Genomic DNA, 22,604 nt, shown 5'->3' with positions numbered 1-22,604 from the left:
TAGTTAAACCTCATCGACGCTACTGTTTGTATTGCAGTATACAAATACTAAAAAAATATTTAGGTCTATAAATCTGTGTATGAAATAAACTTTATGCTGTAATGATAATTTTAAAAATATTACGAACGGAACTAAAAGGAAACTAATAACAGTATTAAACACTAAAAACAGTTTACTTTAGAACAAATTGAATTAAATTAGAATTAAAAGACGAGATTTTGAGCCTGTAGAAAATACAGTTATTTACGATAAAAATATATTTTTATAAATTCTTGTCACCTTAATAATTGAGTACGTGTTTGTGGAGAGGGTATGGAATATGTCTCACATTTCTTAGAATAATTTTAAGACTGTTAATTAGATATTTTAGAAAAAATTTACTTTGTTAATTGCCAACAAAGCGTAAGTATTTCAAAAACAGTTATTGTACGTATTTCATTGTTTAAATAAATGCGTTATAGTTTTATCAGAAACGAAAGAAAATTATTATAAGTTGAAATGTTAAAATTCAATATAAATTGAGTAATTTCGAAAGCTTTAAATATATCAAAGAAATTGAATATTAAATTAATTTAAATTGCATTAGCATTTTGAAAGGAATATAAACTATCATTTTTTCTTTTAAGAATGTAACTTTATATTGAGAATTTTGTTTAATAAAAAAGGATTTTGATTATTACAAATATCTTAACTTCTGTAAAATAATAAATCACTCAGTAACTTATTTTTCAAAACCTAATATTTATGCATATTTCATTTCGAAAACCTTTTAATGATTCTTCGGTTACAATTTTTTAGGTTCTCTAATTTAAGTGAAATTTCTTACTTAAAGTATTAAAAATTTTGAATTAGAATTTTATGAACGTAATGCCTTAAATAAAATTTGTAGGACAAGCTCAATGGCCTGATTTTAATTTTTTAACTAAATACTTCTCTTATTAATTTTATTTGCAAATATACAGAGTAAAATTTTACATTATTTTATAACCTTGCTTTCATTGAAAATACGTTTAAAGAAAAATTCCACAAACAGTGAATTTTTTTTTATATATTGGTTGACAACTTAAATCTTGTACAATTTAGATGCATATTTACAACTATTACATTCGAAACATTACTTTATGAGAAATGTTTTGGAATTTCACAGACAGATTTGTTTGTATATATTGCATTTCTTCATGATATACTAAAGATGCTTATACAGTTTTAACAATTCGGTGCTATTCAGTAGACACGTAAACCTTTAGCGATGTCTTGCTTACCTATTATTAATGCGCATTATATGGTTCCGCAGAGAAGTTTTGAATGTACTGTGTTATTTAAGTTACGGAACACATACTTATTGACTCGGTTGAATAAAGTACATGTAAACCTAGATTGGGTTTTTTGAACGTTAAATTGTAACATGTTCTCAGAAATACGTGAGTCATAAACTAGATTTTATCACTTCTGGTTACAACCCCCCCCCCCCCTTCTACCATGAATACAAGCGGATGTCTCATCATGAGTATAATGTATATTACAGTTGCATTTCACAAGTTGTGTGCGCAAACTCCGAGAATCCGCAAGTTCCACTTGTAACCTCTGCCCTTCATAACTAAAGCTGCTGATACAAAGCTTTTGTTTACTACCTCTACGTCTGACTAGTTAAGAGATATGCATGACGTCATTCAGTGAACGCAATGAATGAACGCAGAATATGTAAGAAGGGATATAGTACATCTGGTAACAATGTTGCTAGGTATTGTAGTTTGTTTCACGAATACGAAAAATACTAAAAAATAGCGATAGTGAAATTTTTACAATTTCTGATTTGTCGAACGTTTTAACTCTTATAAGGAAAAGTAGTAATGATTGGTATTGTTATTGTATTTGTATGTATAAAAAAATTACTATTTATATTGAACTTTTAAAATATTTTTCCACTGCTTGAAACAAACATTTAAAATAACACGTACGACTCAGTAATACGTGGGACATAAATTTAAAAAAAATATATTACGAGTCAAAATTTTAATGCTGAGTTACACTAGTTTAACATTTATGACATTTATAGACGCTCTTTTCAAATTATCAATTATAGAGGTACTTTATGTTGTATCACAATAAGCCCTATGTAAATTTGCATCAGACTGATACATAGAAAACAAACATGGAACAGTGACTTTAAATGTCAAAAATTTCTAATAAATAACTCAAAATACAATGTATAAAAAAATAAGTTAAAATATCTTTCAATTCAATACGTTTTTAAGAAGTAAGTCTCACATTAATACCTAGAGGTTAGTGTCTTTGTCTAAACAAAATAATTGCAATATTATCGGTAGTTACCAGAATTGATATATTTTAAACAATAAGAGATTTTTCTAGACGGGACATTCCCACCAATATGAACCCTTTAAATTTATTGTTTCTTTCTCTGTCTAGAATGCGTTAAAATATGAATAAACTTATCCTAATATTTTGTCGGTTGAAGCATGTTTGAATAAGTCTAGATTTCAATTAATGTTTTAGTTATTTGTTCTAGGAATTACTCTCAGAAGACGGTACCGGGAATGTTCAGATCAACTGTGATGCACCGCAGTTTTTAAGAATATCGAACGCGGATCAAGCGGCGGGGAGAAACGAGTCAGAGGGAATTCCCAGCCCCTTCCCTCCCCATCCTTGCTCTACTAACAACTGCCAACACGCACGCGACGGTGCTGCTTGAAGCCGGCGGCGGGCGGGTGCGCAAACAACGACGGCAAACAAGTGAAGATCTCCCCTCCCTTCACTCCCCCCTTCCCTTGGCCTAGAAGTACAACCAAACACAGCTCGCGCACGTACGCTGCGCTCGCACGTCAGACGCGACAGGACAAAGGTGACGTCGGGAGTAGCAGAGCTCGCGGTAAATGCCACAGTCAGTCGTCCGTCGGACTCGGGTGGAACGTGCGTGTGTACATGTACTCGTGAAAGGTCTCGCTGCGAGTTTCGTGCGCCGTCTGTGTAGGCCCAGACGTGGAAAGTGCGGGAAGCTTTATCGTTCACATTTTGAACACCCAAAAGGCTATAGTGAGAAAAATCTATAAATACAAAAACATTTCTCTGAATAATTCTTGCGATGATGAAAATGGGTCTAAAGCAATTTCGTGCACATACCTCATTGCTGGTTTTTACAATGGGTTTCAAACAAATAAAACTTAATGGTGGACAGCAAAAAATTAATACGCGAACACACGGAGAACAAACCAAAGTGGGCAGATTTCAAATGCCTGGACAGTTCAGATAATTACGTGGAAGTAATTTAATCAGCAAAAAATTTCACGATGGGCTGACGGCGAGGCAGTTGTAACAAGAACAGAAAATACAGAAAAAAAAAAAAAAAAATACGTTGGCTAGTTATCCGTGTATTCATGTATTCACCTTTGTTGTCAATTTTTAACGTTTTTTTTTTTTCCATTGCAACCAGCATAAAACAGCAACGGCGTATGAAAATAAAATTATTATAAATAGTAAACAATTTTTTTTAGCCTTGCTATGTTTCCGTACCAAACATAAAACTTTTTTAACCGAAGTGATCTTTAAAAATGTTCGTAATATTGCTCATTTTTATATTAACCCGGAAAAATGCCTCTGCGATATTCGGTTCAAGTAATTGCATATTTTAATAAATACAAAGTTATTTATCTAACATTTTATACTAACTAATCAATCACGCCGTGTTCCGGCCAATAATTTTTTTCAAGTTTAAATAATTGCATCGATGACAAGTTGACAACAGTAAAACCTTTCGTCTGTTAAAACAACACAATTTCTCTATCACTGGCAATAAGTAAGATAATGTGAATGTGTATTTACAGATCATATTGTTTGTGCTACCAACTGTCAGAAAATGTACACGGGCGTGTGAGAGTGGCCTCCTATTTGTGAACGCCAAACACAATCAAAGCATATTAGAAAAGGAAATAACATATGTTAAGAATTCTTAGCTGTAACTGCACAACGTAACGAAAGGTATGTCTGAACGAGTAAAATGTTTGTTTGTGTAGGGGCGAATATTCTAAAGAAAACATACCCAAAAAAAGTTATGAAGTTAGTTATGAAGATTTGATGACCATCAAAACATGTAGTTAACTTCTCAAACGTATTTATACAAAAAATTAAAACTTTAGTCATATATTAAAAATAACTTATACTTTTGTTATACGTTTGTACCCATTACGTAAAAATAAGGGTTTTATTAAGAAAATAAATCATTTTGTAGTGTCCAAAAAATTTACACTAAAAATTTGCCATCACAAAATAAATTACTTTCATTACTATTGCGAAGTTATCTTTATGATCAGGGTGTTTCTTGCGCTCACATGTACTAACGCACAGTAAAAAAATAACGTACAAGTGTTTTGTAAATAATTCTTTGATTACGAGTTACAAAAACGTTATATAATATTATAATAAAAAAAACATTAATGAGAACCACTCCAGAGTTTTCATCTGTATCCATGTTAGTCATAAAATTTAACACAAAAACTATTGCTTTTTTTTTCAAAACCTATTTAGATTTATGCTGGTTTAGTGAACGACCTATTATTTGAAAATCGACGGGTGCTTAAGTTTATTTTGTTTACTTATCTCACGTAAATGATAAGCTACGATGTAGTTTTAAATATAACTTACTTCATTGAAAACAAGTGGCTGGTTAAACACACAGAATATGAAGTACAGAATAAAAAGATTGAAATTTTTAATTATTAGAACACGTCACAGTGCATTAAAAAAATTTTAACTATTTTTTTAAGTACGCCCGTAAATATTTTATTTATTTTAAGGAGTAAGTTAGTCATGCATCGCTCATAGAGGCAGTTGCGGTGCATCTCTCATAGATGCGGTTGCCGTTGACCGCTAAGCGAGATTACGAGTCGAGGCCCTGATTGGTCGGCGCGCGGGGCACACCCGGGAGGGCCGCAGCGATGGACCTGCTGAGGGTGTCGGAGGACGCGGCGGCTGAAGACGTGAGCGTGGCCTTCAGGCGGCTCGCGACCAGGCGGCGGGTGACGCGGCGGCAGGCCAGGGACCGATGGACCGTCGTCGTGGGCCCGGAGATACGGTACTTTTGGGGCCTGAGCCCGGAGTTACGTAATATATGTGGGGGGCTTGATCCCGGAGATACGGTACTTTTGGGGCCTGAGCCCGATGTTACATAATATATGTGGGGGCTTGATCACGGAGATACGGTACTTTTGGGGCCTGAGCCCGATGTTACATAATATATGTGGGGGCTTGATCCCGGAGATACGGTACTTTTGGGGCCTAAGCCCGATGTTACATAATATATGTGGGGGCTTGATCCCGGAGATACGGTACTTTTGGGGCCTGAGCCCGATGTTACATAATATATGTGGGGGCTTGATCCCGGAGATACGGTACTTGGGGGGGGGGGGGGTCTGAGCCTGGTACGGTAGTTCAGAACATTTAAGTCCCAAAATATGGTACTTTGGTGTCCTCATCCCGAAGTTACAATATTTTAAGGACCTTGAACGGGATATCCGGTACTTCGAGGGCCTTATCCCGGAGATACGGCATACTTTGAAGCCCTGAGCTCTGAGGTATGGTACATGGGCGGTCCTAAGATTGTAGTATGGTACTTTGAGGATCCTGAGTCTAGATTTACGGTAATTTGGGGACCTGAGCCCTGATATACGGTACTTCGGGACCCCCCCGCGCCAGTTCGCCTCCATCCCTGCAGTCGCGTGAAGACCGAACTGAGGCTTAACATCGAGGCCATTAGAGGTGATGAGATGATAATGGATAATGCATGGGTGGATGGAAGTGAGATAACCCGGTGAAAACCAATAAGCTTATCGTAACGTCCACCACGTTTTCTACGTGTAAAATATCTGGTTTAAAACTCGCTGTGAGTTGAATCTGGATCGATTTGGATAAAGTTTTTATTTAGCTTAACTTAGTTGTATACTTTTTTCTTATTATATCTTTAGATTTACTTTGGAAACATATGTGTAGTTAAGTAGTAGACCCAAATTCAATAATATAAATAAATAGAGAATAACTATTTCAATTAGTTTTGGGTTTAAAGTGATTACGAAATAGTAATATCGGACTAATATTTCTACGTTTTAATCAATGAAAACAATAAAACTTTACAAAATCTCTTATTGGTAATTTTTCTGGTGCAGCGATGTTCTATCTAAGCGTATTTCACAATGTAATTTGTTTTGAAAGAAATATTCTGAAATATATCTTAGTAGCGCGTGAAAATATTTTCAATGTTCAACTGTATTTAAACAGCGAATGACTAAGTATTCTTTTAGGCAGGGCTAATAAAAATTTAAGGTTTCATGAATAGAGATGATTGAAGTGTTTGTAAATATTTTTAAGCTGTAACATTATGGAATTTTTAATAACTGTAAACATTCGGTATTTTCCTGTGTTCTGCCGTTTATATTTGTTTTAATAGTTATTGAAAAATAGTAACCACATTTAAATCAATAAATTATAAGTTTAGAGTATTTTTAACAAATTTTTGTTTGAAATTATCTATGTTTTAATCTCCGGGTTGAAACTATTGGTACATAATGCCAGATTTTTTCTAAACATCTTAGTCAAAGTGTTTAAATAATTTTTAAGTGGAAGAGTACTTGTGATACAGTGCATGTATAGTGACACGAAAACATTTCCAACATAGCGATGACATCAGAGGGTCTAGTGTTTGCCTTAAGAGAAACGACTAACAATACTTTAATGCGCTTTAGGTGTTTAGCTGATACTTCTTTTTGCGAGAAATACTAATTAATTATGCTTAAATCCTTCTTTCAAAACACAAACAGAAACTATTTTTATATCCTCATTCTTAAAAAGTTAGAAGTTAGAAGTTAAAAGTTAAAAGTTGGAAGTTAGGAGTTAGAAGTAGTAAGAAGAATTAATTTATTAACTTATATATAATAAAAATTTTGGTATCCTTTTTTTCGTAAATATTTTAATTTGTGTGTTTCTGCTGTGAATATGTTGATTTTGCCTTATCTTTTACGTGAACAAACATTAAAATAAATGTATCTAAGGACAAGCTGGTTGTCTATATAGACATAAATATATTCTTAATATGTTATTATATATTTGCATAATGTATTCATAACCATTAATTAAATTGTATTTAAACAGCAAACGACCTGGAATTCTATTATCCTAAACTAAACTATTTAATGTTCCTTGAGTAAAGTTAAGTGAAGTGTTTGTTAATATTTTAAGGCTGTTGCATTATGCAATTTAATAAACAGTACACACGCGGGATTTCTCGGTGTTCTGTCATTTATAAACGCAAACTTTACCACATAATATACCAAAACTAATTTAATACAATAAGCGTTAAAAATCCTAAACCAATAAAACTATAACGGTCATAAAAATGTGCATGGTTTGCAGGAGAGCATATGTATGGATAAATTTAATTCACGTTTTAATGACAGTTTTTATTAAAAACAATCTACCACTTAAAACAAAATTTAAAGTATATTTTTATTACTTGAACGTCAGTTTGTGTATATGTGTACGAGTACATTCATCATACACCGGAAAGGTTGCACCCCAACACTTTACCTTAACCTTACAAGGAAACCAACTGACCAACTATATTTCATAAGACGCCGTATACTGTATATATAAAATATTTTTTATATAAAAATACGTTTTAAGTTATACTTTACACCTTATTTTTATACCTAAGATTTTCTAATAAGTGCTCAGTGTATTATTTCTCTGTGTAATGTAGAGTTTGGTAGCAGGTAGCAGGTTGTATTAATTTTAGTGTTACGAAATTACTTTTTTTGTATTCTGTTGAAAAACGACAATTTTTGAACTGGCCTACAGCTTAGTTTACTTCGGGTTCTGAGTTGATTAATTAATAAATACATTTTTAGATCCAGGATCAAGGCAGCAGTAAGGGTGACACGAGCGCACACATAAAGCGCCCAGTCACCTTTACGGGAATGCAGTCTATAAGTTTCGCTGCCTGCAGCTACGAGGCTGTAAGGCTCGGTCCCACATGCCATGTTAACTTATTTTTCGTTTATTCCTTATTACCTTTAATTCGGTACCTCCCTTTCATTCGTTGTTCGGCTAAAAATAAATTCAACACACATTCACTTAGTGGAATATCTTTACTCTTTAAACCCACTATATTACACTAAGTGGATATTTGTGTAAAATGTTTGTAGCGGGACAGCAAATACAAGTGGGGTAGCGAGTTAAAATAGCCCTTCAAACCGTAATGACGAATAAAATTTAAAAAATAAAAATGGCGTGAGACCCAGCGTTATGTTAAGTACTTTTAGAAATGATGAACCTTCTTATTACAATAGATACTAATCTAAATTTAGCTAGGTAACACTGATTTTCAGACGTCCTTAATTTTCTCGGTTTTCGTAATTCAACAATCCGCAGTTTCGTAACTGAACTTCTTAATCAGTAATAACAGCTGACAATCTGCAATACTGGGCAATAGGTACTGCAAATGTTTCCCTAAGATATTTTAATTGGCTTCTTATAGTTCAGGGCGTGTGAAATATCCTGTATGTCAATGGCCTGCGACGTTAAAATGTGCAAAAATTTGCATTTTTTTTTACTGTCGTTAAATAATAAAAGCGAATTTTCCAGGTTTTATATATTGACTATTTTCATGTTCTGCTCATACTGATTTTATTACACACAGCTTTGCCAAAATATGCAAACAAAGCTTTACTGAATAAATCTTCATGAAGGCTTTTTATATTCCTTTTCTTGCTAACAATTATCTACTGAAGTTTTCCTCAAAAGTATTTGAATTTTCCGTGTATCACTCTGGGTATAAGATAGGAAAGTTGCCATTGAAATGTGATAGCGATGATTATGTTTTCGATTATCGAAGTCCTCACAGGTACCTAATTGCAAAAGTAACGCTCTTAAAATTTCGTTACATTGGTGATTGTTGGAAACTGTCCTGTACATTTAGGAGCTTTATTACAACTAAAAAAGCTGATATTACATTTATACAAGTTTTTTCAGAAGTATGAAAATTTTATAGCTGAACTCATCTTTACTTGTCGACTCGTCTGGGTTTGTTTATGCAGCATACTAATGGCAAGTGTAGACTGAATTGTTTACCTGAAAAGCCCAAGTCTTTAAATCCTCCATTTCTTTGAATTTTTTCAGAAAGGTTTATTTCTGCCTAATATAGGGAACTATATACAATGTCACTAGTGAAAGTGTGCTTATTATGCATTTGCATACAAATAATAGAATAATATTAATGTAAGACATCGCCAGTAGCCAATTTACTGTTTCAAAAATAGTTAATTTGAATACGTTTGATAGATAGATATTCTCGAGAGAATGTGTACATAAAACGCACACTAATAAAACGCACACTAACATTCAACATTTCATCCTAAAGTGGGAAAATAAGTACCGTTTTTGTTCCTAGAGAGAGTAGAGTATCGCTGTATGACATATTTTGGTGCCCTTGTACCCATAACATAGTGACAGTGTTTTATGTGTTGTTTGTAGGTACATAGAACTTTTACTGCAACACTTGAAACTGTTATTTAACTATAACCTTGGAAACACATTATTGATATATTCATTTTTCCTTTCTCTTTTCAGTATTATAAGTGTATTTATTATTTAGCATAGCTAGCTTACAGCCTTTACCCTTATTGAACAGTTTATTTTTCTGTATGTTTTTGTTTTCATCTGGCATGTTCTAACTGAAATGAATTTCTTTTTTGCAGGTAAGTTGAAGAAATTTCCCATCTACAGAGCCACGTATTAGTAGACGCTTATAAACTGTAAGTATACATGTTTAGATTTCTATGGTTTCGATAATGTTTAACTTTAGTATCTACAAAAAGGTAATGTACAATTAAATTATATTTAATAAATAATATATTGTAATAAAATACACTTAAATTAAAACTTTGCATTTCAGAGCTATTCATATTACTTAATGTATCTTAACTAATTTAATTCTATAGTACTTTTTTCTATTAATGTCAAGGAATTTCACTAAGTATTAATTCAACATTCTTTGTGAACAATCTGCCACAATTCCACGTTATCAATCAGGACTCGAATGTAGTTTTTGTCATTTCAAGGTAATCACGTCATTACATTGTCGTATCGGATTGATAGGAATCCACATTCTGAGAACCATCCGTAAATTTTAAACGGAAACAGTAATTTTAGAAGAGCGCGGGAAGCATACAAATGGTAAAATATACCATTTATTTCTATAAAAAAATTAGTTTAATTAAATAGAATAAAGCAAAATAAAAATCATGTGGTTTTTACAGTGATTTTAAAAAAATCAAAACCTTCCAAACAGTGGCTAAACGGCGGACTCGACCCAATACGCGGCGTTTCACCGCGTGGAGTAGCCGTTCAGAGACGAGTCCGTTCCCACGGTTTCGCGGGCACGCCTACTTCCAATGATCAACCTAGCCCTTTCGCTTCTGTGATGTGTCTTATTCTGTGGCGGGAGTATTGGCGTGGGCGTCTTTGGAATGGCGCGCGGACCCAGTGATCGCAGGGGACTAATATAATCGTGGCGTCTTGCCCTGGCCGCGAACTGCAAGGTGAGCCCACGCGCCTGGCCCCATTCACAAAAAAAAAAAAAAAAATTGGCTAGGTCGAGGACGTGTTATTCGAAAGCTTGTCACGAACGGAGCAGGTAGCTTGGCAAGACATTGCATACCGTGTGTCTGTCGTATGTATGTGCGAAAACTAAAATAAATCAAAATAATTATTCAAATATTATTTTTAATATGCCACGGTCTTAAAACTGACTAAAAATTCGAAATAATTTATCCTAGCCCCATACAAATTAGTAACCCCCGATACAGATTGCCCTGAAAATTTGTGACTATGTGTGTTTTTAATACCTATCAAATTAATTGTGAGATTTAAAAAGAAAAACGTGGGGCACATGCAATAGATATTTAATAGGAAAGTTAGTTTAAAATCGATTGAATAATTCGTAACGAACAAAAAAACAAACAAACAGACAAAAAGCGAGTTAAATAAAACGGGGTGATAATAAAATGCAAGCCAAACATAAACTTACGTTAAAATATAAATCTTAAGTGAACGCATGCAATTGTGGGTTCTAAACTATAATTAGATAGCAAGAATTATTTAAAACATTTTCACAAAGCACCTAAGCGCATCAGCGAAGCCAAATAAAAAAAACCTCTTGCCCTTGTTTCCCGGTAACCCAGCAGTTGGGAGCAAGGATCATTACAGTTATATTATTTCTGTCATACTGATCAAGAAGTTCAAATGATGAGATAAAGTATTAATGTAGTCAGTGACAAAGATTACTTGGTTTGTTTAATTTTTGTAAATGTGCATTTAGATGGTCAATAAAATAAAGTTTGGCGCATATTTCTGATGGCTCTGTTGTATTGCTATTAACTAGAGACAATTGATTAATAATATAACAAAAATATCCTCCCAAATTTTAGGCACTTAATAATAAGTAGTAATGAAAAGCCATGACAAAAAAAAACTAAATTTTATTATATTCTAAATGTGACGATCTATAATACATCTGTTTTGCTTCCTGAATTTTGTAAATACAGTGTAAACTCTTTATAACGTCACTAGATTTAACGAAAAACTCCTTAAAACGTCGAAATTGCTTGACTTTGGTTGGTTTACCTTATTTTCTAAACAATAATACACTATATATAGCGTCATGCTCACTCTATTTAACGACAAAAATACGGCATTATAAATCGTTAAGTACTTTCTAAGTTGCCGAAGTTGATAGGAACTGCAGCTGTGTACGTTCTTTTGTTTGCTGTTTTGTTGTTGTATTATCTAGCACGTGTTTACTTCGACTGACGTACCGGAAATTCTAAGATATTTTGTCTTTTAATTTTTGTATGATGAACTTGCATATGTTTACCTCGGTCACTAGACTTTTGTCAAGTTGTTACACGTTATCATTATCGCAGTTGCTTACAGACTTTCGAACTGTAAACATGGCGAGTAAACGAAAATCTTTGTTATTGACGAAAAAGTTATATTAGTACGCTCAATAGAGGCGGGAGAAAAGTTCAGTGATGTTGGAAGACGCTTTGGATTTAGCCGCTCTACCGTGTCTACAATATGAAAAAAACAAAGATAAAATAACAGACTTTACGCAATAAGTGTTATTTGTATGAATATTAATGTTCGTGATTAAAATCTGTACTATTTTAGTAAATACGTATTATTATAGAATAGTAGAACGATATCTTTTATTTCTCTCCATTTAACGACCACTCTCTATAACGCCGAAAAATGCTCAGTCTGTTAAGTGTCGTTATATAGAGTTTACACTGTATTTGTATATTTTCTCTCCCAGTCTTGGTAATTTGCATAAATCAGATATGTTCTTCACTGCGGCATGTCCGTGTGATTTTTGGAATCCAAGTTTACGATTCAGCAGGAACCCGAGTGCATTCTCGGTATTGTCACAAAATTGCTTGAAGCCATGGTATAACTCTACTACCAAGATTAAAGATTCGCTTTTTTCCGCCCCGCTTCCAAACACTTTCCTGGGATTCTCTTGTCGAAGTCTGTCAAAATTCAACGGAATTGATTTTCGTCAAAAGAGAAAAGATAATTGAGTTTTTTTTGTGCTTCATTCTATTTAAATACTGTGGAGGAAAGCTTTCTACGGTTTTCACCTTCTGGATTTGTTTCTGGCATTCAAGACGTAGGCCTCACAGTGCTTTGGGACATCCAAGAAATTTCCGCCAAGTATCATCCTGGTCTCGGAGTCCAACGAGTTGACAGACTGTTCCACGTGTTATTGACTGATAACCGCAGGGGGTTTAGTTTTACTGGAAGTACACTCTATCATTTTTTTATTTAAATTTACGGTAGAGTTCTCTTTGCAAAATTTTCCTGGAATCTTAAAATCAAGGGTGTATCCGTTAATTTGTAAAATATCTTCGTAATTTCATAGGTACTTGTTTTGAACTTGACTAAATTTCTCTTCGACAAAGAATTAATCAAGGAATAATAATTTCAAAATCGCGATTCAAGGAAGCTGGGGAACGAATCGGAAATGGCTTATAGAGAAAAACCATCCCGTGGAGTAAATTTCGGGGAAAGCATAAACAATAAAAATTATAATGCATGAAATTGGTGATATTCAAACCCAGTCCCACTGGAATTCAGTCCAGTGTCTGATCACTGTGCCGTCCTGCTCGTTTCAGGCACTTAACTCTCGCGCTTTGAACATTAACTCATTATAACTAACTTGGTGGATGAACAAAACTTCCTCAGTCCCGTTCATTATGTTTACATGAAACACGGAGTTAGAAAGTTAAAAATTTGGTGGAGTTTCTAGGAAATCCAGTTTCGTGGAACTACGGAGATACCTTTGTTTATTCGAGCTTTTTTTTTGGTTCGTAAATGTTATTGCGAATAGTACAGAGACAAATATTTTCTATAGTTTTAAAAAACGCGTCTTTTGGAAACCATTTCCCGAGAAATAATTTGTAATATTACAAAAATGTACTGTAACATCGTATAACACATGGCTATGATTATTTATGCATACATGAAAAACGTTTTTCGAGATAATTCTGAGTATTTCTTTAGAAAGTTGTCACATAATTTCACATTTTAAGTGTTGTTTATTTCAAGGTTAACTTGTTTAAACCTTGGAAAAGATAATCGAATATTCATTAAGTGGACTTTATTTTGTTTTATTATGTTTATTAATGTGTACAGTTAATATTGTAAAGCTATTGAGGGAACGGTTTATAAATAACTTTATTTACTGTAAGTACTGAAACAATACAAAGCATAAATTCCCGGGTAAGTATTACTGCGAACACTTTTTTGTAGTGATAGAGTTATTTTAATGTACACGTACAAAATATAATTTTGCATGAATATGTATGTTCCATTAACAAAAAAAAAGTATACAATAAATTGAAGAGACAATGATTCATCGTGAAAAAAATTGGAATACATTGTTTCATCTCACCAGCATTTCATTCGTAATTGGATTTGGCCGGAGAAAAAAAAACCTCGATTGATTGACTGACCAAAATAAAAAAGCCAATTTTCATTTTTAAATGCCTGTAATTCGCTGTAAATAAGTACATTTTGAAAATATTTCTCTCGAACACAAGGGTAGGAAGAGGTAACATATATTTTTACACAGACTATACTGTTGCAAAATATTTTCGCGACTCATTATCGTATATAATTATGAGTAGAGAAGATGATATAATGCGAAAATTGTTTTCATTATGATATTCTTAGAGTTATAATTGGAATAATACTTTTATTTTACGTAACGCAGTTAATTAAGGCCGAATCGTGGACTTTTATATTGCAGTATGTGTTTCCTCATTGGCTGAGTTATGTGCGAAACAAGCTTCTTTAGCCGATAAGAGCCAATGAGAAGGGGCAGGTAGTTTTCTTAAAAAAATAAAATATGAACGTTCATTAGACTGCAATAAAAAATCTCCACGCCAGCGGTTTCTTCCTTGCGATTGGCTGCCGTCTCCAAGAGAAGCTTTTGTCCTATTTGGCCGGGCCATTCAGGATATTTTTGCTTCCGCACTGGATGACTGTGATTAGTGTGCTGACAGTAGACGTGTAACTAAAAGTTACTTAAATAATCACGAAACACAGACGATGCTACATTGTTCAAACACACAGCTGGTCTGGAAAGCTTTCCGCTAAAGTACATATGGTCATACTAAATGCATGTTTCAAATGCGGACACAGTGTATTTGATTATTTCAAAAACTTAATTTTATTTTTCGAGATAAATTATCTCTGATTAGGCGTTATTCTATAGTCTGTCTCATGAGTTTGTATGAATTCGAGATATGTGTACCAGGGTACCCACCCATACTCTTACCATCATAGAGGTACGAAAATTTTGCGGAATTCATTTGATTACATGCTAGAATGCAAACCTTCATGCTCTTGCACAGTACTCATGATTGGACCGCAGTTATTTGAACACGCTCCTCAGCGACTGTGAACAAACAATGCCCAGCTGGGAGAGAAGTAAGTGAATCAGGTAGTGCCCATTAATGAAAACAAAAAAGTCCACACTTGAACATCAGTCAATTGAAAAGCAAACGTTGTTAGAGCAAACACAGAGCTTTGAATTTTAATCTGACGCCAAACCTATACGCAAAATTTCTGAGTCTCTAGAATCACGTGATGTTTATTTATCGAACACTGAGCACCACGTGAAGTTGTCCACAAACTCTGTTGACAGAAAAATATTGGCGGAAGGATTCATACACTGTTAGAAATTACAGGACCATTTACAAATTTTTCAACGAAAAATTTAACTCAAATAAAAGAAGCGTTCTTCGTAATTTTAAATAACTCAATCTTCGTTGATTGAAACTACGCCGTATTGCAACTCCATAGTTGAATGTTTCGTTCTTAGCAAAAGTGAACACACAATTGTACAAAAAAATGTACATTTTGTTATAACTCTTCACTAGATGGCTCTGCAGCGCATCAACTTCTCAACCGTTCAACCGATCGCCATGGGTAAATAGAAAATCATAGGTCATAGACATACAAACAGTAATTGTATGTAATTTCTCTGTGTTCACCACACTGTCATATAGCGCTATCACCCAGTGTTCAGCCTGGGCAACGCCGGGCACTGCAGCTATGAATAACTATTATTCTTTTATTTGTAGGCAAATTACATTTATATATATATATATATACACCTATATGGATGTTGGTATGTATGACGTCGATAAACTCCGACACCGTTTGACCGATCACCATGAAAAATGGCACATCGAAGTATTTTTTTCATGGAAAAGGTTTACGTATATGCAGTCCTTTTTTTGTACCTCGCCGCTAGATGGCGCTGCAGCGTATCACTTAAACAGTTTAACTGATCACCATAACAATTGGTATATAGTAATGTTTACTGCCCTTAATCCTCAATACCAACAAATAGTGGTTGTGACTGTCATTAGTTATTGGTGAGTGAGTTTAAAATGGAATATCATTACCGTATGAAGTGCTGGATATCGATTTTAGTAACCATTATTCATTTGTTTATAAACAAATGACATTCGTGTCGATTATCTTTAGGCGTATCATCTGTCAAAAAAAATTAAACATTGGAAACTATTTGAAATGCCAAGGAAAAAAAAATCGATTCTTGGAATATGAACCAGAAATGCGCGGCAACTGTCAGCCAGTAGAGCTGCTGAAACATCAGAAGCGCGAGAGGCATGCCAGAAAACCAACCGGATCAGAGCCTCTACTTCAATTATTAATAAAAAATAAGGAATTTATCAATTTATACAAATTTAAATAATATAATCTTATCAATATGAGTAATCGTTAATTTTTATAAATTTTTCTAAAAAACTTTATAGATTATAGAAATACAGAAGTATATAAATAACCACTGACAGGACAACGTCCGCCGGGAATGTCTTAGTAATTGGTATCTGTGACTCACATTGAAGAAATACTACACTGAACAAACGTATTGTAGTCAAAAAAGTGTTTTAAAATGTTTGTAACTGTTTGTATTTGTATAAAGATTTCATTGTAGACTCTTCTTTCTTGCAAGATAATTTGGTTTTTGTTAAAATATAATACAATTTTATCGGAATTTTATATACCGGAATGGTAAATTTGCTATAAACAAGTGATATTAAGGTGAAAACAACCTTTTGTTTTTATTTTAGTTTTTTGTCCTAATTTGTTACGGCATCATGCAAAAACTCTGAACTGAATTTTAGTGAAATTAAGCATGATAAAACTGTACATTGTGCAATAACATTTAAGGCAATTTCCATCCCCATATGCTTAATCGTTTCTGCAGTGCGCACCCGTTTGTATCTTGTAAGCAACACTTTAACTATTAAAAATAATTTTTAAGACCCCTGCGAATTTAGTCGCAGGGAATAATAGTTTGAAATAATATAACTACCAAAAATTAAATATATATTTGTTACGTAGCATAAGTAAATAATTTATTTTCAACTGTGAAATATTTTCTGTGCAAAACCTTGACCAATATATTTTACTTGTGCTACAGGGTACAGGAATGTAGGGTATCGATTCTTCTCTCGTATAATCGATAAATCAGTTACTTTTTATTGATCCTGACCGTTATGGTCACCTCTTATAAAAAGTGTCTGGGCTCTCTATGGCCAATGTTCTGTAGACAAAAGTTTTTACCATACCGTATTTTATCTCGAGCGCACCATTTTTTTTCATCCGTGCTGTAATTTACTGTGTTTGGAACTATGGTCATTTCCCTCATTCTTCCTTTAGGATTTATCTTCTTCCTTTGGGATTTATCGGAGTGTTTTCACTGATGAATGCCTGCTTGGCTCTGGTAATGCCACACGTCAGCTGTAAATCCCTAACTTAAAGATAAATGCGTTCTTCTAATTAATCTACGCTAGCATTTTTTAATAACTAAAGATAATAACACAAATTAGAGTTACTTGAAATAATATAAACAGATTTTAATCTAGGTCTCACACATGATGTTGATTATTTTATCTTCTTGTTTTACGGTTATTTTAGGATTGATACTGTAAATTATCCCTAGTGAACTTAATGTTTCTTTAACTGTTGTTACCAGATGTTTACTAGGTGTTGCCTAATAGCGGTAAAAAATTACGATGTGTTTTTAATCCTGATCAGTAACGTGTAGTAAATATCATGTGGCGAAATTAGTGAACAACTACTGTAATAAAGCTTTCGTGATGAGTAAACAGGCATAACCATTTCTCAAAAGCAGCGACCAATAAATAAAACAACAAACGGGGTGTGTGATATCAAGCCTCAGGACAATGACGCAAACTTCACTTAAACCGTTCTACTGAAATTTAAAAAAAAAAAAAAAAATATTTTGATTTTTTTTATTCTGCTGCGTGAGCTATAATTATGGTTTTCATAATAATAACAAAACTCATCTAATAATAATTAGTTATCATAGTTAGTATGCATTTGTACGAACTGTGCATATCAAGATTTCAATTTCTGTATAAAAATAATTAATGTATGTTTAGCTACGTTTAGAACGTTAATATTGTCTCAGTGGTCTACTTATCCAATTTTGTTGGTTAAGATTCTACTTTTGGCGTAGCTACTTGGCTTTAAAACTTTATTATGCAAGTTTTCCGACATAGTTGTTTAAGTTTACTGTCTCATATAGATACTTTTATACTTTTTAATACGTATACTGAAAAATAAAATTTACGGTATGTAACTCTTGTAAAAACGTTCCACCAAAACACTCCCAGTATTATGTTCAGGAACACACAACACTTAAGAATTGTTATAACAGACGTGTAAGCGGTTCATTCATTAATATATGCCTCCTAGCTATAAGCGGCGACTTCGCTCACATAGTTTCAAGGTATTGCTTATATTTTGCCATTGTAAGAAAAGTATGTGATTAATTCCAAACATTTCTACCACAAAAATAGACACCATAAATTGTCAGTTGTAGAAAAGAATAAATTTATAACCAAAACATTTAAGAATGCTATTTACTAAAGTTGTTATACTTGAGGCCTTTGAATTTTTGATATAGTTTAATTACCCGATTTTATAACTTTCGTTTTAGTGTATTGGGGATATATTTTACACTGATAAAATAACACTTACCTACTTTGCATTTCATGAAGTAGGCAATTTATAAAAAATTGTGAACCATGTGTCTATTTAATTTGAATTAAGATTATACCATATTTTACACTTAATTTTTTTATTAATTATGGCAATAGCTAGGCTTAGAAAAAATAAATATTTTCACCTTACTACAGATATCTACATTGTTTTAAGATTTTTGAAACAATCACGTCTTCATTTGAAATGTTTAGTAAAGGTATCAGATGTCTTATCCAACGTATGAGTTGGTTCTTAGTTATGCTGAGTAATACTTAAACAAAATTCCTAAATTTTTTTCACTTCTCTTTTTTTTCCCATAGAGATGCCTATGTGCAGATTCAGAACTATAGATTTAGCCAATATAGTAATTTCCGTTTAATAAATAAAACCAAACTCATCCCATATTTTTATCTCAGATGTGAAATCCAAAATATTTACAATAAGCATATATTTAATTTGAATTAAAATGTTTATTTTCTTTACTAATTTAGTAAATTATATATTTTAATTTTATTTTTACAAATAATATTTAACGTTGTTACAACTTTAGAGGTGATGTATCGGAAAGCGTTAAATAAGAGAAGGTTAATTAAGGTATTTTTATTTATCATTGCCAACGCCTTAAATTTAGTTAGTTCGGACTAGAAGAAATAATTTTAATTTAAACCCTATTTATGATTATTTAGCCATTTAGAAGCAAAATTTCAGCAAGTATAAAAAGATTTAGAAAATTTGGCATGTTTATAAATTATATCGCATATCTTCCATCCACCTTGCTTAGCTTCAGAGATATGACTTTTGTAGTAAAACAAGGCTTTTTCGGCTCTTTTCTGGTCTAATATAGAAAAAGTCAAAGGTAAAAACTTATGCCTACTATGAAATCATATAATTTGGTAGTTTTCGCTGAGTTGTTTTTTAACTACAGCTAATTTTGCATAAAATTTGATTTATTATTATAACAACCATGGGCGCAAATCTGTAGGATTTCCAGGGGGGGCCCGTGAATTCTGTGGTTTAAGAATTTTGCGCTAGAGGTCAACCGAAACAAGTCTTCTCTGGATGATAAGCTCGTATGGTATACACTTTATTTTTACGTAAGTGATATTAACAATAAAGCAGAGCAACATATGTTTTAGTAATTATTAATTAATGACTATAAGAAGTGATCTCTCAAACATGTTTGAATAATTTGCTAACCTAAATACATAAAATATCCATGAAAAAATCTATAAAAATAATATACGTGAATAGTGAATATAATGCAAATATAAAACACCCCACCCATACATTACCATTTTCTAGGGGTGTGCGAAGCTTCGAGTAATCGAAGTCGAATCGAAGATATTTTTTTCCTTCGACTTTGGCTTCGACAAAAATAAACTTCGAGTGGAAAAGTCGAAGATTTTTGCCAGAAACGTTTGGCCCACTATTTGGATCAATATGTATATACTGCCAAAATATATTTGCGGCGGGTAATTTCCCGATTATGTATACAGCAAATTCTCTCTAGTACGTCCCTTTGTTAACGTACAATCCAGTATAACGTATAAAGCCGCCGGTCTCTTGAAACGCCATGCAAATTAATAGGCATAATAAATATATAACGTACGTTTTTGAAGCCCTGGACGGTAATTTATCGTTAATACGTATCGTTTTGCCGATATTAATACACAAAATATTAAACATTTTCTCATTTCATTCACAATTCTATAGCTTTGTTTAACGACAGGTCTTGTGGAAATTGTTTACAGACGTTTTCTTTATTTCGTTGAGTAAAATGGCAGTTGCAGTGCTGGTAACCGTGCGGATAGAAAATTCATTCGTATAAAAAAAATGTCCGTTTTTTGTGTGATTGGTGTAACAACATAACATGTATGCGGAATAATCAACAGTTATAAATAAAAAACGCTTAACTTTTTCAATTAAGAAAAAAACGATTCTATTATAATATTTATCCTACAAAATGCGTATTTTCGCGTTTGAATTTGTAGCAATGGATATTGGCCGATGGCGGCCATATCTGGCTAGATACATATCACGTGGATTATACGATGGCCAACGACAACTAACGCGTTTTTGTTACCGTTTGTTTTCTGTTACGATGACGGATGACCTAACCTATAATTTGTTTGTAAACATCATTTCAGATTGACATCTTTCGCAATCGTACACAAATGTAATACGTATACAACATTTATTTAACAGATCTAGTGGCACGTTTCCGACGCTAGTGAACATTTTGTGACGTTTCGTGAAGCATGTTTAATGGCGACGCGACATGACGACGTGGATAACCTGTTTATATTTTTAATATTAAGTGTATTAGGGCAGCATATGTACGTAGGCCTACCCGTAGAAGTTATGAGTACCCAAAAGCGTGTGGGTATCAGCATTGCAAAAAACTAGAGATTCTTACAGCTGTTGACAACTGCAAGAAAAAGTGGATGTTGCAAAACGCTTTAATATTGCACCTACAACTCTGTCCACAATAGTAAAAGACAGAGAAAAAATTGAAGAAAATGCTGCAAAACTGAACCAGAAGAGGAAAAGATATAGCAAATGTCTCGATAGTGACCTTGACAAAAATCTTTTTGATTGGATTGTGCAAGCACGCTCTAATAACATACCCATCTTGGGCACAGCACTGCAAGAAAAAGCACGAATGGAGGCACTAAGGCTTGGAATTGACAATTTTCAAGCCTCAAATGGCTGGCTCACACGTTTCAAAGCCAGGTGGAATTTAACTTTACTAATGAAAACAAGATGAATGAATTTTACAAATTTTAAATAAATGAAAAGTACTTATTTTTCCTGTGGATTAAGACATTTAACAGTACTTATGTAGTATACATTTTTTGAAGATGTTTGGTACAATGGAATTTTCTTTAGTCTATATAATCATGATGAAACATAATTATGCAACAATTTTTTAATATTAAAAATTATGTTATTTCAAATCCTTCGACTTCGATTTTCCTTCGACATTCCTTCGCACAATATAAGCTTCGCTTCAACTTCGCTTCGCATTTAAAAAGAGACCTTCGCACATGCGTACCATTTTCCAAAAGTATTCTAATTTCAATTTAAAAATAAATGATTAAATTAAAATAAAATAAATATTTAAGGGGGGCTCCCATACAACAAACGTGAAAACAGAATAAAATTTCCCAAATGATGTATTTCTGTTGCCGCTATAACAAGAAATACTAAAACAGAATAAAATAAATATTTAAGTGGGGCTCCCATACAACATACATGATTTTTTTTTGCCGTTTTTATAGATAATGGTACGGAACCCTTCGTGCGCGAGTTCGACTCGCACTTTGTCGGGTTTTTTATGCCACATCACATAATTACTGCGATTCAAATGCTGTTCGTGAAATTCTTTGTTCACAGTTTTTGATGCGCCCTAAAAACCCAAAGCGCCAAAGCTAATAAACGGATCAACATCAAATGAACGATCCAATCATATTAAAACCCTTAAAGACTATTTTATTTAGTAAAGGCATCAACCAGGTAAAAAAGAAAAAAACTTAATGACACACATGAAAAATCTCGGAGATAGAGAACTATGAAATTTATCCTACAGCTAATTGAACCACATACATTTCTCGGCTTATATTTAGTATAATCAGTATTTTGGCAGTGAATTATTAGGTAAAATATGGCGCTTGATTAGTTATTAAAGAGACGCGTTTGCTTCCTTATTAACTTAAATACGGATGTGTAACGTTTAAATACTTCTTTCTCACTCTTACTTCTGTTTACTCGTGCAGTGTTGCAGTTATCAAATAACAAATGTTATAAAGTGATTATCAGCCATGAATTGTGAAAATTATCGTTTGATAATAAAAGGGGAGTGATTTTAAATTCCATATTGACGAGGAAAAAAATTATTCCCTGTATATTCACATGTAACGTACAGAGCAGCTAGC

At 33.2% G+C, this 22,604-nt stretch overlaps 1 protein-coding gene across 1 annotated transcript in view; it reads left to right on the top strand.

The window, feature by feature from the left end:
* Nucleotides 1–9,842, top strand: part of LOC134533163 (MAGE-like protein 2) — a 270,116-nt gene extending 260,274 nt beyond the window's left edge. The window contains exon 3 of the mRNA XM_063370523.1: nucleotides 9,759–9,842. Coding sequence (XP_063226593.1) covers nucleotides 9,759–9,762 — 4 coding nt within the window. The 3' untranslated portion in view covers nucleotides 9,763–9,842. The remainder of the gene's footprint in view (nucleotides 1–9,758) is intronic.
* The last annotated feature ends 12,762 nt before the right edge of the window (nucleotides 9,843–22,604 follow it).

The sequence above is a fragment of the Bacillus rossius genome, chromosome 6 (assembly GCF_032445375.1).
Source record: "Bacillus rossius redtenbacheri isolate Brsri chromosome 6, Brsri_v3, whole genome shotgun sequence".
Classification (NCBI taxonomy): Eukaryota; Metazoa; Arthropoda; class Insecta; order Phasmatodea; family Bacillidae; genus Bacillus; species Bacillus rossius.
Note: the sequence above shows the minus strand (reverse complement) of the source record. Positions and strands in the feature narration are given on the sequence as shown.